The sequence below is a fragment of the Talpa occidentalis genome, unplaced genomic scaffold (assembly GCF_014898055.3).
Source record: "Talpa occidentalis isolate TD23 unplaced genomic scaffold, MPIMG_talOcc4v2.1 talOcc4.12, whole genome shotgun sequence".
NCBI classification, from domain to species: Eukaryota; Metazoa; Chordata; class Mammalia; order Eulipotyphla; family Talpidae; genus Talpa; species Talpa occidentalis.
The window spans coordinates 84864977-84881836 of NW_023601212.1; the positions used below are offsets into that span (position 1 = coordinate 84864977).

At 40.4% G+C, this 16860-nt stretch overlaps 1 protein-coding gene across 1 annotated transcript in view; it reads left to right on the forward strand.

Moving 5' to 3' along the window:
- TRRAP (transformation/transcription domain associated protein) overlaps window positions 1–16860 on the forward strand; it is a 111774-nt gene that overhangs the window by 21327 nt on the left and 73587 nt on the right. Inside the window, 10 exon segments of the mRNA XM_054693708.1 lie at window positions 1392–1470; window positions 2788–3022; window positions 3671–4037; window positions 4411–4508; window positions 4963–5157; window positions 5715–5906; window positions 6737–6902; window positions 8359–8615; window positions 10554–10754; window positions 14216–14367. Coding sequence (XP_054549683.1) covers window positions 1392–1470; window positions 2788–3022; window positions 3671–4037; window positions 4411–4508; window positions 4963–5157; window positions 5715–5906; window positions 6737–6902; window positions 8359–8615; window positions 10554–10754; window positions 14216–14367 — 1942 coding nt within the window.

Sequence of the window (16860 nt, forward strand, 5' to 3'; positions counted from 1 at the left end):
CAAGTTTGCACCCTGGGTTTCTCGTGGTACTTTGCTGCCTTTGATTGAATATCTCTTGAAGTTGCACGTAGCATCTTTCCTTTTGAGTCTCCTTCCACTTGGCCTCCTTACTGACAATAGCGCAGGCATGTTTCCACCTCTGACTTCAGAGGGACTGCTTGTTGCTTCTTGCATTTGGTGCCCCTCTCTGTGCTGTCCTGTTTGGGGAGTTAACCAGGAGGGGGCATGTGTCTCTCCATTATACACATTTCTTTTTTATCTTTAACCCTCAGAAGCTTTTTGCTGGTGAAAATGTACTTTACTTGACTGACTTAAAAAGTTGGCAGTGATGTCAGACATTTTCCAGAATCTAAATGCCCTGGGAATGTTTTTGGCCAGAGTTCTTCAAAGATAGTGTAGAATGGAGATCTGGAGGATGCAGGCTGCCACCTTCTCTGATATCCTTAGAAATGTGAATTGCCCCTGAGTGGAGACCAGTTATCTCTACGCTGGTTAAGTCTTGAGGTCTCTAGGGAAGGAGAGAGACTTTTTTGTCATAGTTCTGCCTACAGAGGGACAGGAGCCCCCATGATTTCTATTTAGTCTCATCCAGGGAGTTGGGATCCTAAACTGGACCCATTGCCTATGAGAACACTAATATTTCATAGATATTTATAATTTATATGCAGAAATACTTTATTGACTTCAGGGCTGTAGATAAAGTGGCATTTAGAAATTTGTTCCATTCTCCAGCCAGGTTTGGGTGGATGGTGGCAGTGCTGCAATATGCCTCCAGTGAAGTATTATGAGCATGAAGTTTACTTTACTCTGACTGAATATAACCTTAGTTGCATTTTTGATTGCATATGGTCTATATTAACAGCAATACCAGTGTCTTAGAGTAAAAGCACAAAAGACTAGCTTTCTTTTTTTTTTTAATTTTATTTTTATTTATTTATTTTATAGAGGCATGTTTTTATTTATTTATTTGTTTGTTTGTTTGTTTTGTTTACACATGTACTGGGTACAGTCAGAAGCGCGGGAGGGTGAGAGAATTCACCAGAGCCAGAGCGGGGAGCAGAGCAGGCAGAAGGACCGAAGTACACTGCTGAGGGGAGCAGCGGGCGGCAGGAGAGGTCTGCGCGCCATGTGGGACCCTCCTCTGGTAGCCGGGGAGCAGCCGGGGATCGAACCGGCGCCGCAGAGGCTGCGGGCAGCTTCGCAATCTAGCGCTCAACCGCTGCGCCACTGGGGAGGCCCAAAAGACTAGCTTTCTGATCTCTAATTTTTTCCAAATCTGGATTGATAATTAACTGCAGACTGGCTACTGTGAAAGCACCATTTAGTAACTTAATATAGAATTGATTTAATTGGTGACACACATATATATATAATGGACATTTGTATTCTAGAATTCATTCCTTGCATGGACAAGCTATTTGACGAATCCATACTAATTGGTTCAGGATATACTGCTCGAGAGACTCTCAGGTATGAGATTAAACCCTTGATATCTGGTTGATTAAATGGGAGGGGCAGCATTCCTGATACTATGTTAGAAATGTTTCAACAAACAGAATGTTGAGCCTTTTCTCTCCCACTGGATTTCAGATTCAAGAAATTTTGGAAAGGCCCTGGATTATTTTTGTGCCTTAAAAGGAGAGAAATTAGAGTACTTGTCTTGAAATAAATTATAGGTAATACTTTATCCAACCAGCATTTAGTTTTTTTGTTTTCTATGTAAGTGTAGCTTTCTGATAAGACTATCTGATAGCCTACCAAGAGGAAAGAAGGAAGAAAATTCTTTTGGAGCTGCACAGTGTCAGGAAACATGGCTAATGTTTTGGTGTATTTCCTTCTAGTCATAAGTTCTTATGCATTTTATTAAATAAATGTAGTTGTGATCCTGTTATTGTTTCTAAAGGGCATAGTGATTATTTTATTTTCTGTTAGTATGTAAAATCAATCAACGTTAGCAATTTTTTGGTTCTAATAAGAGAGGAGTGATAGGTCTTTTGATAATACACAGAATACTTTGAATATAGTCTATAGTGTTCACTGTGTTTTCTATATAAAATTGTTACAAACTATTAAGTAAGACTGGTGCTGGTCATTAGATCATGGTATTCCTGCTTGAACTTCCTTGGTTTTAGGTTGCCCTTCAAGAAAACCCAGACTCTTGACTAGGGCATGTGACTCCCTTAGGAGTTGGCTTTGCCTACTGGTTTCCCATCACTTGTGTTGTTCTCCTCTCTGACCTGCTAGAGCCTCATGGCCTCCCCATCTTCTGGGCTACTCCAGGCAGTTGCCACACATTTGTCCTTGCTGTTTTTTCCATCCAAAAGTTTCCCTGGCTTTTTGTCCCTACTGCCCCCTTTTGTCCATAAGATCTCTGGTGTCCAACTTAGTGTCTAGCACATGGTGGGTGTCCAAATGTTTAGGGAGTGAAAGCACTTGGTAGCCCCCAAATTATTGTATCTATAAGTTAGTCACAATATGTGAGCTATTATTTGACATGCAATTAACATTGAGCATCAAAGCCCATTCAGTGCAAGTCTATCTTTGAAATTAACCTTTTAACGTGAAAATAAACATTTCAGCAACAAGACAAGATTTGGGTGTTTTAGTTGTTGGTTGGTTGAGAGAGTGTAATGTGGTGGAAACTAGAACCATATAAAATATACCCCAAACATCCCCTCCCAGTGGTGCTTTTCCTGGGGCAGGTAGTACTAGAAACAGCAAACAGCAGCCTGCAAACATGGCCCAGTGGGGATGTAGAGACACACTAACAGAGGTCTCTGTCCACAGGCCCCTTGCCTACAGCACCCTGGCTGACCTTGTACACCACGTCCGTCAACATCTGCCTCTCAGTGACCTTTCCCTCGCTGTCCAGCTCTTTGCCAAGAATATTGATGACGAATCCCTGCCCAGCAGCATCCAGACCATGTCCTGTAAGCTCCTGTTGAACCTGGTGGACTGTATCCGCTCCAAGAGTGAGCAGGAGAGTGGCAACGGGAGAGATGTACTGATGCGGATGTTGGAGGTACCACACTCTGTGTTCCCACAATGCTATACTTGTGTTACTGTTTCACTGGCAAGTTAATAGCACCTCCTGATTGCCAAGCTTGACCCCAGGAGCTAGGCCACCTAAGTTCAAATCCTGACTACCCCATTAACTAACCAAGTGTCCTTAGGCAAAATGTTTAACTTCTCTGTGCTAGCCTTCTGACCAGGGAGAATCACAGTGTCTGCCTCCTAGGATGGTTGAAGGGCCCATGAAAGTTCTTAACATAGTTATCAGCAAGTAATTAGAAGAGATATTTTCTGGAACACTTTATAAAGCGCAGTGCTAACTTAGCTGTGAACATCTCTGGAGAAGTAACCAGTTAGGTGCCACATAAAATACAGTCCCAGTAGTGGGCAATAGTGTGGAAAGGGAGTTTCTGGGCTGCATCCAGGTCCTGCTTTTAATAGGCCAATCACCAGCTTTCCTGAGGCTGGTTCTTCACAAGGAAAAGGGATATAGATACTGCTGTAGTTATTGTGGGGGAGAAACCACAAGTTTTATGAAGCAGAACTACTTCAGATGTTAGTTACAGAAAGTGTTTCTTTTCTATCTTCTGAAAGTGTTGTTTGGTCTATTGAAGAGGAATAAATTTTGTCTTTTCCCTCAACTTTCTTTTCCTGTTAGGTTTTTGTTCTCAAATTCCATACCATTGCTCGATATCAACTCTCTGCCATTTTTAAGAAGTGCAAGCCACAGTCAGAACTTGGAGCTGTGGAAGCAGCTCTGCCAGGGGTGCCCACTGCCCCTGCTGCTCCAGGCCCTGCTCCCTCACCTGCTCCAGTGCCCACTCCAGCACCACCCCCACCCCCTCCCCCTACACCTGCCACCCCTGTGACACCAGCCCCTGTGCCTCCCTTCGAGAAGCAAGGAGAAAAGGATAAGGAAGACAAGCAGACATTCCAAGTCACAGATTGCCGAAGTTTGGTAAAAACCTTGGTCTGTGGTGTGAAGACCATCACGTGGGGCATAACATCTTGTAAAGCACCTGGTGGTAATTCTCTTGAATGTTTTTTTCTTTTTTGAAAGATTTATGTATTTATTTATACAAGCACTGGGTACAGTCAGAAGTGCGGGAGGGTGAAAGAATTTACCAGAGCCAGAGTGGGGAACAGAACAGGCAGAGTGACAAAGTACATTGCTGAGGGGAGCAGCGGGCATGGCAAGAGAGGTCTGCCGTGCCATGTGGGACCCTCGTCACCATCTGGGGATCACACCGGCGCTGTAGAGGCTGTGGGCAGCTTCGCAGTCCAGCGCTCAACCACTGCGCCACCGGGGAGGCCGTACTCTTTCTTGAGTATTGAGACAAATGTTTTTCACACAGTGGGTTTTATTCATGTCAACTTAATATGCTATCTCTCTTCTAGAATCTCAGTTCATTCCCAACAAGCAGTTACAGCCCAAAGAGACTCAGATTTACATAAAACTTGTGAAATATGCAATGCAGGCTTTAGATATTTATCAGGTAAGGAAGTCCCCTCAAACCCTCAAACCAGATCACTGAATAAGGAAAATACCCATAAGAACTAGAGATGCTAATGACAGAATAGGTCTTGAGAGAGCTTTTACTATTTGGTTAATATGCACTATTTGTAGGCCCAGTTTGCTTTGAAACATGGTATTGCATTTATGGTGAGAATTGTAGAGATCATTGTGTGTATTTTGTGGGCAAGATAGTGTAAATTCAATGTGATAGGAATACAAGATTTTAGTTTACTAAATTTCTGTTTGGAATTAAAAAGAAGCTTTAAAAAATTATTTTCCAAATTAAGTTGATGGTAGAGAAATTGAAAAGATGGGGAGGGAGCATTTATTATCTAATTCAAGTGCTGTGTTTTAAGTATACAGTTGATCTGATTATGTTATGGAATACATTTTGAAACATTGAGCTTCAGTGCCCTTATTTTTCCCTATGTTAGGTCCAGATAGCAGGAAATGGACAAACATACATTCGAGTAGCAAACTGCCAGACTGTTAGAATGAAGGAAGAAAAGGAGGTATTGGAACACTTTGCTGGTGTGTTCACAATGATGAATCCCTTAACATTTAAAGAAATCTTCCAAACGACAGTCCCTTACATGGTGGAACGAATCTCAAAAAATTATGCTCTTCAGGTATGAAACTTTTCTTGTGTCCTCTCTGCATTACTTTAAAATTCTTTGTTTATGTCTTGAATATTTGGTGTTCTATTACATGTATATTTTTTCTATTGTATATATTTTTTGATGATTTGCTAAATCATCAAAAGATTGTGCTAACAGCAAAATTTTGAGGTAATAGGCCATTTTTCATAATATGAAAAACTTTTTCAGAAGATAAAGATAACTTTTTTTTTAAAGACTTTTTTTTTTAAGATTTATTTTTATTTATTTATACAAGCACTGAGTACAGTCAGAAGCACGGGAGGGTGAGAGAATTCACCAGAGCCAGAGCGGGGAGCAGAGCAGGCAGACTGAAGTACACTGCTGAGGGGAGCAGCGGGCAGCAGGAGAGGTCTGCGCGCCATGTGGGACCCTCGCCTGGTGGCCGGGGATTGAACCTGCACTGCAGAGGCTGCGGGCAGCTTTGCAACCCAGCGCTCAGCCGCTGCGCCACCGGGGAGGCCCCAAGCTAGTTACTTTTAAAATGACTTTGATGACATTTTTGTCACCTGTGCTGCTTGTTTTGACAGATTGTTGCCAATTCCTTCTTGGCAAATCCTACTACCTCTGCCCTGTTTGCCACAATTCTGGTGGAATATCTTCTTGACCGCCTGCCTGAAATGGGTTCCAATGTGGAGCTCTCCAACCTGTACCTCAAGCTGTTTAAGTTGGTCTTTGGCTCAGTCTCCCTCTTTGCAGCTGAAAATGAACAAATGCTGAAGGTATGGCTTACTCAGATCCACGTAGTTCTTTGTGTTCAGGGTTTTTTTAATTCTTGTTTTTTCCTTTGAACAGAATGTGGAGTGACTTTTATATTTGTAAAGTATCCTTTGAATTAATAAATATTTGTAACCAGTAAGGGTCAAATGTGAAACATGATTCATCTGTTTCTAAACAGAACTTAATTTACCTGGTGATTTAAAATGAAAAGTTAAGAATTTTTATGGTAGTCAGTGGTTGTCATTAACTTTGCCACAATTAATTTCCTTTTTTAAACTCACTTTTCCTGGATTATACAAGTAAAATAGGAGCCCATCATCTTTATTTCTGAAGTTAAGTTATATGAAAGTGGTAGAGGAGAAATGTCTTCTCAGATATGATGAGAAATGTTTGACTGTGTGTTAGTTCTCACATTAGCTATTTTTCACTTTAACTTTGTTTCTTTTTTGTGTATATATATCTGTGGCAATATGTAAATATCATTGGTAGGACTATTTTTCCCATTAAATCAATATTTCTGACGAATTTGCATTCTTTTATTAAGATCTCCTTAGAGGAATGTGTCTGCTAACACATTACTATCCATGACAAATTGTATATAATTTGACCTTGTCAGTTGTTTGAGTCTAACAAATAGCTAATTCTCTGTCCATGGTTACATCAATCTCTAAAAACAGCAGGTGGCAGAACAAAAATCTTATAAAAATTCTCTTCCATTTATGGCAGAATATTTTTCCTTTTAGAATAAATTAATCAGAATGACCTTCCATTCCTGGTTAATTGCAGTGAACCCTCATTTAGAACCTATAACCTGTATTTCTCTACCCCACAGCCTCACCTGCACAAGATTGTCAACAGCTCAATGGAGCTTGCACAGACTGCCAAGGAGCCCTATAACTACTTCCTGCTGCTTCGGGCCCTGTTCCGCTCCATTGGGGGAGGTAGCCATGATCTCCTGTATCAGGAATTTTTGCCTCTATTACCGAACCTCCTACAAGGTCAGAGCGATGATTCCGGTTGCATTTTAGTGTTGTGCATGCATGAGTATTGCTGCCCTTGCTTACTCTGGGGCTTCTCTGCCGGGTGAGGGTGAGGGATATATGTGTATGTCTCTGTACTGTGTGCATGTGTGTGTCTGTGTCCCCATGTCCTTCCCTCTTTAAAGGGAGTGGGATTTCTTGGAGGGAGCACTCCTCTTTAGGGATGGAGTTTTCCCTCCCTCTATAGAGGTGAATGAGAATTGGAAGGCTTTAATTACCCAGGTTAAGGCTGGGTTGCCTTTTGGGAGCATTTGGTAAGCAAGTCTGGAAGGTGGTTTCTAGTGGTCTAGTAAGATGAAAGATCCTTCCACAACTGAAAGAAAGCAGAGAAGAGAAAAAGCAAGTTATCGAGTCTAGTATATAAGTTCATAGTTTAGTTGCTAATTTGTATAAGCAGAACCTTGTAATTCCTGTATAATTAGGAATGTTGGAGGATTTATTGTTAAATGGGATTTTGAGTCCATTGAATGTTTATGGGTATGAACTGATTAGAAACACTATCCTAGGAATTTTTTTTTTTTTTTTTACATTTTAAAAGGACAGATTTATTAGGAAAAGGAAAGAAGAAGACGCAGACACAAGCGGGCAGAAAGAGCTGCCTAGGAATTTTTTTTTGTAAGTTTAAGCTCTTGGTGAGGGATTGACTCTTCTGTACTTTCTTTGCTAATTCTTAAAAGAGAAGCCATTTATAACTGCATGCTCAGGAAACAACTTGAGAAATACTTGAATATGTTGAGTGTAACATAGCTGTATGTCCATCACAAAAGCTTATTTCTCTCCACCTACCTTTTAGTCGGGTCCCCTTCTGGACTCTTAGACGGCCTTCTTCCACCTTCTCTTTGGCTTCTGTATCTGTTGCTGCTACTTTGTGATATTGTCTCCTTGATAACTTATCTTTTCAATGAGTTCTCTTCATCCTGATGTGACATGTTTCTAATAGGAAGGACTCAGTAAATAGTTGGTTACCTTCTGAAGAGTGGAGAGGTTGACTTTATAAAAAGAAACTTCCCTCCATTTATAAGAAACAAAAGTAGATTTTAATATGTTTATTTTAGAGCATGCACATCAGCTATAGTCTGCTACCTAAAAAGGATATAAGGTTGTAAACCTCAAACTAAAGTTGAATGCTTCTTATTGGAGATTGTGTCTAGTTTGGACTGATTAATTATTTAATATTAAATAGTTGATATTAATTAGAACTTAAATTATAATCTGTGCAACTTGCTGTTGTCACCATAAATATGACAGACAAAAGGAATCATGGATGTAGTTGGAAAATAGATTATAATACAAAAAAATTCTTCTATCATCTCGTTGATGTTTATAATAAAAGGTGGATAAGTTATTTTGTACAGTTAACTCTGGTTTGTGTCTAGGAACACCTCCTCTGATGGCCTCAAACCCTTTTTTGTAGGGCTGAACATGTTACAAAGTGGCCTGCATAAGCAGCACATGAAGGACCTCTTCGTGGAGCTGTGTCTGACAGTGCCCGTACGGCTGAGCTCTCTCTTGCCCTATCTGCCCATGTTAATGGATCCTTTGGTGTCTGCTCTTAATGGGTCTCAGACATTGGTGAGCCAAGGCCTGAGGACTCTGGAGTTGTGTGTAGATAATCTACAGCCGGATTTTCTCTACGACCACATTCAACCTGTGCGCGCAGAACTCATGCAGGTAAGTCTGTGTTCTTGTAAATACCAGCAGAGGGTGTCTGTCATGTGCTCACGTAATGAGTTTTTACTGAGAATTTTAGGCTAGTGGGTTCTGGAATTGAAGTGACAACTACCCTTGAGTGTACTCAGTGAGTTCTCTGCAAGAGGAAGTGGTGTAGCTTTCTACTTATTTTGTCAGTCTTCTGGCATATGAAAAGATGTAAAGAAATACTGCAATTATTGAATGAATATTTGTAGTATAGTCCTTTTTCAGAGGGCTTTCACAAGTGTCATGTTCTCATTAAGTCGATGACAACAATAGCAAATGTTATGGTTATTGTAAAATTGCTGTTGCTTTCAGGGAGATCCTTTGTTAGCAGATCTTGTGTTATATATGAATAGATGTAAACTCTTAAGGGAAGGTATAGGTTTCTCTCCCACCCCAAGGGAAACAAACAAAGCAGATAATAAATGAGATTATTTTTAAAACACTACATTTTCTGTTTATCAATCTCATATATCAAATATCAGATTTTTCTTTAACGTTTTGATGTTGCATTGATTTGTAATGTGGTTGGTAATCATTAGCAGTTTAGGCTTATTATTCTTTATTCATCTGCCCTTTAGTATAGAACATTTGATTCCAAGTTAGGGGTAAGAATACCAGCTTTATATGATGGAGACTCAATAACTTTTAAAGACAGGATTTTCTTAATAGAATAGATAGGAGACTACATCTTAGACTTGAAGCTAAGGTTGGGAAACTCCCTGAAATTTAAATCTTGAACTTCATTTAGGGCTAGGGACAAAACCTTCAAGCCCAATCTGCCAGTCAGTCATTGGGAGGCTTGGCTAAGAGTCTACCTCCAGAACAGTTCTGCTGGTTTTAGAGGACAGACTAGGCCTGACCCAGCCCTGAGTGAGCACCAGGTGGGAGGTGGCAAAGATGTTCCTGTGCCTTCTTGCTATTGCACAAGGCAGATATCCCTAAGAGACAGGTAGAAGTACTTCTTGCTTTGGAGGCCCAGTCACCCCACCTACTAGACAAGTACCCAGTCCTTTCTCACCAGTCTCATTAACTAGCTAAGTCCACGTGTGAGCACTGGGAGATAGAAAATGCTCATATCCAGTGCTGCCTCTCCTGGGGAGTTCAGCCAAAGTCCTCACTCCTGAAGATATATGCAAATTGAGAGGGCCAGCGGAGACTTAATTGTCATTGGGGAAGCCTCTTTGAACTTACCGAAACATAAGACAAATTGAAATTTTGTTTAGAGAAAAGCTCCAAGACTTTACCTTGACTATTGTTAGACGCTAATGTGCATTGTGGCAGAGGAACCTTAGAAAATAGATATAAATATGAGCTATGGGAAGTTTTAAGACTTAGAATAATTTTGATGAGAAAATGAAGGAAGATTGCCAAATGTTAGCCATAATTGAGTGCATGTGTTTTCATAATAATTTTGAGTAGGAAGTACATACTACTTATTCCCATAATGCAGGAATCTACCTTTCCCTCCTTAGCCTTTCTAAGGAGATTGGAAATGTACAAGGTAACTTATATAGTATGTTTATAACTTAAAAAATCAATATAAGTACCATCTAACTCCATCTAACTCCTCTGATCCCATTTGGCACATGTGCCTAAACAATATACTGCTTAGTTGTCTTGCTCTTCAACTCTGCAGTATTTATAATATGATGTTATTTGTATTTTAGGGGCATGATAGAATATTTATATTTGTAATGTATATGACTTTTCTGTAAGGGCGTAAAATTTCTCTGTAAGGATACGTAAGACTCGTAACATTGGTTTTGTCAAAGAAGGATAGCTGTGTGTTTGGGAAACAGGTGGGGGGAAGATTTTTTGCTGTATAATATTTTACAAAGTCTGAATTTTGACTTGAGAACCTTGTGAATGCATTACCTTCAAAAGATTTGAATGAAAGCATGTTATTTTTAGGCTTTATGGCGCACTTTGCGGAATCCTGCTGATAGCATTTCTCATGTGGCCTATCGTGTACTGGGTAAATTTGGTGGCAGTAATAGGAAGATGTTAAAGGAATCCCAGAAGCTGCACTATGTTGTGACTGAAGTTCAAGGCCCCAGTATTACAGTGGAATTTTCTGATTGTAAAGCATCTCTTCAGCTTCCAATGGAGAAGGTAAATTTGGAAGTCTTCGGGAGCTTCTTAAAGATACTATAAGTTGCATTTTATAAGAAAGTTAACTTGCATTTGAAAATAGGTAAATGTTCTTTTTTGGGAAGGGAATTTCTAGAACAACATAACTTAAATCAATGCCTGCACATAGTACTTGTTTAATTAAAAATAGTTACTGTTATTCTGCTGTAAAGGTATTCAATAATTTGTATAATTTATTGGTGATTTATTGGTTGGCCAGGGGGCTTTGTAATACCACGAAGCCAGTGAGGGGTGTTGCTCCCATGAACTTTTGACTTATGAGCAATTCCATCTTCCCCAATGTACTGTAAGGTGATCCCTTGCTTATCCTGCCTTTGAATGTGGTCTGTTTTGATGCTCAAGAGACTTTACTTCAAGTGTCATTGGGAATTCAAGTTAATTCCATCCTTGTCTGCTGTGCCGTCACTTCCAGATTCCTCATTTTTGCCCATGGTTATTCCAGACGACTACGTCCCTTCGACTCCTTTGCCCACTATGGATAACTCTTTGGTTTTTCTTTGTAAGCCCTCTAATGCTTGTTTTATTGTGTAATCAGTGAACAAACTATGTCTTCAAACTCTTACCAGAGGGTCCCATTTTATTACTTTTGCTTTATCCTTATTGAAAACTTCCCTTTCACCTGTTGACCCCTCCTAGTCCTCTGTCACACATACTGTTTTTTTTTATTATTTAAATTTTATTTTTATATTCCCCATACAATTACAACCCCCTTATTTTGACCCCAAGCCCTCCTTTCCCCGCCCCCCACACCCCATAGAGTGTCTCTGGTTCATAGTTGTTTGTTGATTTTGATATTTTCTTTCTTATAGTTATTCTTTTTCCTGGTCCCTTATTTAAGTTTTCTAGATTCCTGCTATGAGTGAGACCATCTGGTATTTTTCTTTTTCTTTCTGGCTTATTTCGCTGAGCATGATCCCTTCCAGCTCCATCCATGTTGCTGCAAATTGCATGTGCTTATCTTTTTTGAATGCTGAGTAATATTCCATGGTGTATATGTACCACATCTTCTTGATCCAGTCATCTATTTTTGGGCATTTGGGTTGTTTCCAAAGCTTACTGTTGTAAACAGTGCTGCTATAAACATAGGGGTGCAGGTGCTCTTTGGAATTGATGTTTCTGTGTCCTTTGGGTAAATACCTAGAAGTGGAATTGCGGGATCACATGGAAGCTCTAACACATACTGTTTTCTTAATTTTAATCTGTGTTGTCACAATGGCTTTACACCCTTATTTATATAGCCTTTTCCTATCTTGTGATACAGCCTTCATTACCATGTCTTTTCAGAACATTTATCTATCCCTTTGAGTGTGTCTTGAGTAACTGGTCATTTTAGCAAGCCTGAACTCCTTACAGATCTGGCCCTAAACCAGTGATCATATTCTGGAGTGACTCAAAGCCCTCCCTTTGCTCAGGCTAACTCAGATCTGTACTCTTGTATTGCATTAAAGAGTTTGGCACATTTATCTTTTATTTTTTTAAACTAGACTTGATTAATACATTTGGGAGGAAGGATATCATGTGTGAATGTCATTCTGGGATCTGTTGTCATTTCTAAATCCACCTTCCCTTAGTTTGTCAAGCTCTATGCATTACCTTTGCCTCTCTCTGTCCCTAATCATAGAGCAGTGCTGTTTTCTCCAGACCGCAGAGGTGAGATCTTAGCTTTTCCCCCTAACCTTTATCAAAATATTTGCCAAATAAACTCTTTTTATCCTAGTAGGATATTGATAATTTAATTTCTCACTGTCTTACATTGAAAATTACTATAGTGAACATCTTTTATCTGTAGCACATTCCCACATTTTAGGTAATGTCCTTAAGTTAATGATAATTAGTGGCAAGGCTGGTATTAGATAAAAACTAAACAGCAAGAAAATCTCTTTAATAGTAGTTTTTCCCAAAAGCAGCTAAAATATGGTACAAACCAAGTACTAACGTTTGGTTCCCATAGTTTTCCTGACCCTTATAGAACTGTCCAGTGCTCATGGCGCTCCTTCCCCAGCGGCCAACCTCCTAAGAGCTGTGTACAGCCCTGCAGAGCTGAAGGTGCCTACTAGGTGAAGGACGTGATCAGCATGACCAAGCTGAGTGCTAGTGAATCGCCATTTAAGTAATTCTGTTGTGGCATACTTACTAACCCTTTATTCTTGTTGATGCATAATTAGAGCTCATCACTTACTTTGATTTTTAAAAACACATTTCTAAAATTATCCTCACATGATTTACCTATTTCTGGCCAGATCAGAGGCAATAGAAGAAACAACAGTTCTTTGATTCTTTAGAAGAAATCAGACTCCCAAGCTGGGGTCGATGTACTAAGGAGCTGTCATCACGCTCTGTGACTGTGCGTGCATGTGTGCTATGTACCCTCATGCTGGGTATGGAGGGTAGTCCCTCTGGGCCTGTTGCCTCACACTCTTTCCTCACACAGCCTGAATATATCTTTAATTGACTCGTATGTATACAATTATCACTAAGATTAATATCTTAGCTGGTGAATACTTCAGGTTATTTGTGTATGTGATTATGTATCCCCTGACTTCCTAGATAACCTAATTGAAATGAAATGGATACAATGTATGGTATAGCCTTGTAGGTTTTCTGGGGAGAAAAAAAACAATCCTTCATTTTTAAACAGGGAATTTAATACAAGTATAGGAAAGTCACCTTATAGTTTTGATCCTTGACACAAGAAAGTATGTGATCTGGAGAAAATACATATTTCTTTTCATGAAGGCTTGATTTGTGTAGATGGCATAGAATCTAGTTTAATCCAGCAAGTCTACTACAGGAGGCCTTCAGGATCACTTAATTTCTGGAATCTCCCATTGGCTGTTTAAGCACCAAATTAGTAAACTCCATTTTACCTTTTAATTTGAACCATGCAATTTCTTTTTTTTTTTTTTTTTTTTTTTTTATATATAGAGGCATGCTTTATTTATTTGTTTGCTGGTTTCTTTGTTTGTTTTGTTTATACATGCACTGGGTACAGTCAGAAGCGCGGGAGGGCGAGAGAATTCACGAGAGCCAGAGCGGGGAGCTGAGCAGGCAGAAGGACCGAAGTACACTGCTGAGGGGAGCAGCGGGCGGCAGGAGAGGTCTGCGCGCCATGTGGGACCCTCCTCCAGTGGCCGGGGAGCAGCCGGGGATCGAACCGGCGCCGCAGAGGCCGCGCGCAGCTTCGCAACCCAGCGCTCAACCGCTGCGCCACTGGGGAGGCCCTGAACCATGCAATTTCTATTTCAAAAACCTCTGCCTTCTCTGGAGGTTTCATTTGTTGGATACCTGCTAGCTTTAATCGGCCCACAGTGCTGAAAATAAGCATTAAGATTCTTTTAGGTTCTGCATATGTTTTCAATTCAAGCTCTTCCAAATCATGTAATTTCACTATAAACTATAGTTTTTGTGTTTCTTTGTTGTAGGCCATTGAAACTGCTCTGGACTGCCTGAAAAGTGCCAACACTGAGCCCTACTACCGGAGGCAGGCGTGGGAAGTGATCAAGTGCTTCCTGGTGGCAATGATGAGTCTGGAAGACAATAAACACGCTCTTTACCAGCTCCTTGCACACCCCAAGTATGTTGGAGACTTAATTGCCTGCCATTACATGTAACTTATTTCAGGAATTAGGGGTAGAGAGGATCCTCTCAGATTTTAGTGTAATGACCTTCAGGTCAGGAAGATGGCATATTATGTGTCTAGTTAGTCTTCTGTTGCATTTTAGAGAAAGTGGGAGGAAGAACTTGGGTGCTTGAAAGTTAGACTTCAGGCATCTCTTGTGCCAAGACTGTGTCTATGCAGTTGTATCTTTTAGCAAACCTGTCCCTTTCAGAGGCAGCTCTTCTTGCCTGCTTGTATCTGTGTAAGCATCATTTTCTTTACTTTTCCTAATAAACCTGGTCCTTTTAAAATGTTTTAAAAAAAAAAAGACTTTATTTCAGTCACAGTCTATATTTACTGTCTCTTTGTTTGGCTCTAGACTTCAAGAATAAAAGGCAATGATGGCCTTTTCTCCCCCTTTTGCTCCTCTTATAGCCATGGTACCTAGAACATGATAGGCACTTGATGGATCTTTTGCTTTTCTAGACGATACTAATCCTTTCTTTTCCTAAGTATTTGTCATGTAATGTTTGCTTGGTTTGTTTGTTTGGTTTGCTCTTACCACTGAAGGCTATGATCTTTATGCAGTGATCTTTTATAATTATGAGTGTATATCATGTTTCTGTATTATAAGTTCTAAGGAAGGATTTTTCCTCTAAGTTACTGTATTTCACACAGCAACCAAAATAATACTGAGTTAATAGTGAATACTCAGTTGTTAAAAGCACATTGGAGAGAGAGAGTAGTCAGAGATAACCATTGTACAAGGAAATAAGGCAATATGCCCAAGAACCAGTGTAATCATCAGAAAGCAGTATATCTGATAGACTTTAAATATTAGAATCTTAACAATTAGATTTTAACAATGCTTACTATGTTTAAAGTGAAGATAAACTTAAAATTATACCAAGAAATAGAAACTATCCAAGCAGGGCCTCCCCAGTGGCACAGTGGGTTGAGCGCTGTGCTGTGAAGCTGTCTGCAGCCTCTGCAGCACGGGTTCGATTCCTGCCCTGCCAGGGTGAAACCCACATGGTGCGGCAGACCTCTCCTGTCTCACCTGCTGCTCCCCTAACCAGTGTTTTTGATCAGTCTGCCTGTTCTGCTCCTCTGGTGAATCCTCTCACCCTCGCAACGCCTCTGACCTGTACCCCATTCTTGTATAAATAAATAAATCTAAAAAAGAAAAAAAAAAAAGAAACTATCCAAGCAGTTTAAAAAGAGGGAGAGAGACCCTTTAGATAAAAAATAAGTCAAGGGCTTCCCTGGTGGCACAAGGAGTTAAGACACAACCTATGAAGCTATCCACAACCACTGCAGCACGAGTTTGATCCCTGGCACAGCAGACCTCTCCTGACTCGCCCGCTGCTCCCAGAAGTGTATTTCAGTCATTCCTCCTTTCTGTTCCTCACTCTGTCTCTGGTGAATCCTCTCACCCCCCACACCTCTGGCCTCTACCCTAGTACTTGTATGCGTAAATAATCTTAAAAAAAAAATTTTTTTTTTAAAGAAAAGAAATAAGTCAAAAGAAATTTCTAGAATGCATGCAGAGAGAAAAATATGGGAAACTCAAACAACAGTAAGAAATGCAGAATAGGTAAAACCCAGTTTTTATTGTAACACTGGTTTATAACATGGCTTTTTGGCTCTACAAGTTGAATTTCTGGTTTACCTGTACCTTCTTATCCATAGCCTTGGAATCATCATTCTCTCTAAAAGGAGTGAAGACTCTTCAGAAATGATTCAGAGACCAAGATATCTCTGCTAAATTTACTCATTGCTTCCTGTTTGTCATTGTTTCTACAGTTTTAAGAATTTTTGGTTAACAAAAACTTAATGATTTTACCATGGTCAAATTTATATCTTTTTCCTTTTTCTTTCGTGCTTGTTATATGTAATTTGTAAGAAACAGTCTCCTCTATGGCAGTCATGAAGATACTCTCCTGTATTTTTTTTCTTTTTTCTTTTTTCTTTTTCTTTTTCTTTTTTTTTTTCCAAGATTTATTTATTTATTTATTTATACAAGCACTGGGTACAGTCAGAAGCACGGGAGGGTGAGAGAATTCACCAGAGCCAGAGTGGGGAACAGAACAGGCAGACTGACGAAATACACTGCTGAGGGGAGCAGCGGGCACGGCAGGAGAGGTCGGCCGTGCCATGTGGGACCCTTGCCAGCGGCCGGGGATCGAACCGGCGCTGCAGAGGCTGTGGGCAGCCTGGCAGCCCAGCACTCAACTGGTGCGCCACCAGGGGAGGCCCTCCTGTATTTTTTTTCTAGTTGCTGTGTAGTTGTTCACATTTTGACCTCCATTCTTTCACAGACAAAACCAGTGTCTGTGAGGGCCTCCTCACCCCCCCCCCCCCCACCGTGGTGTAGCGGTTGAGCGCTGGGTTGCTAAGCTGCCAGCAGCTTCTGCAGCGCCTGTTCTATCCCCGGCTGCTCCCCGGCCACCGGAGGAGGATCCCACA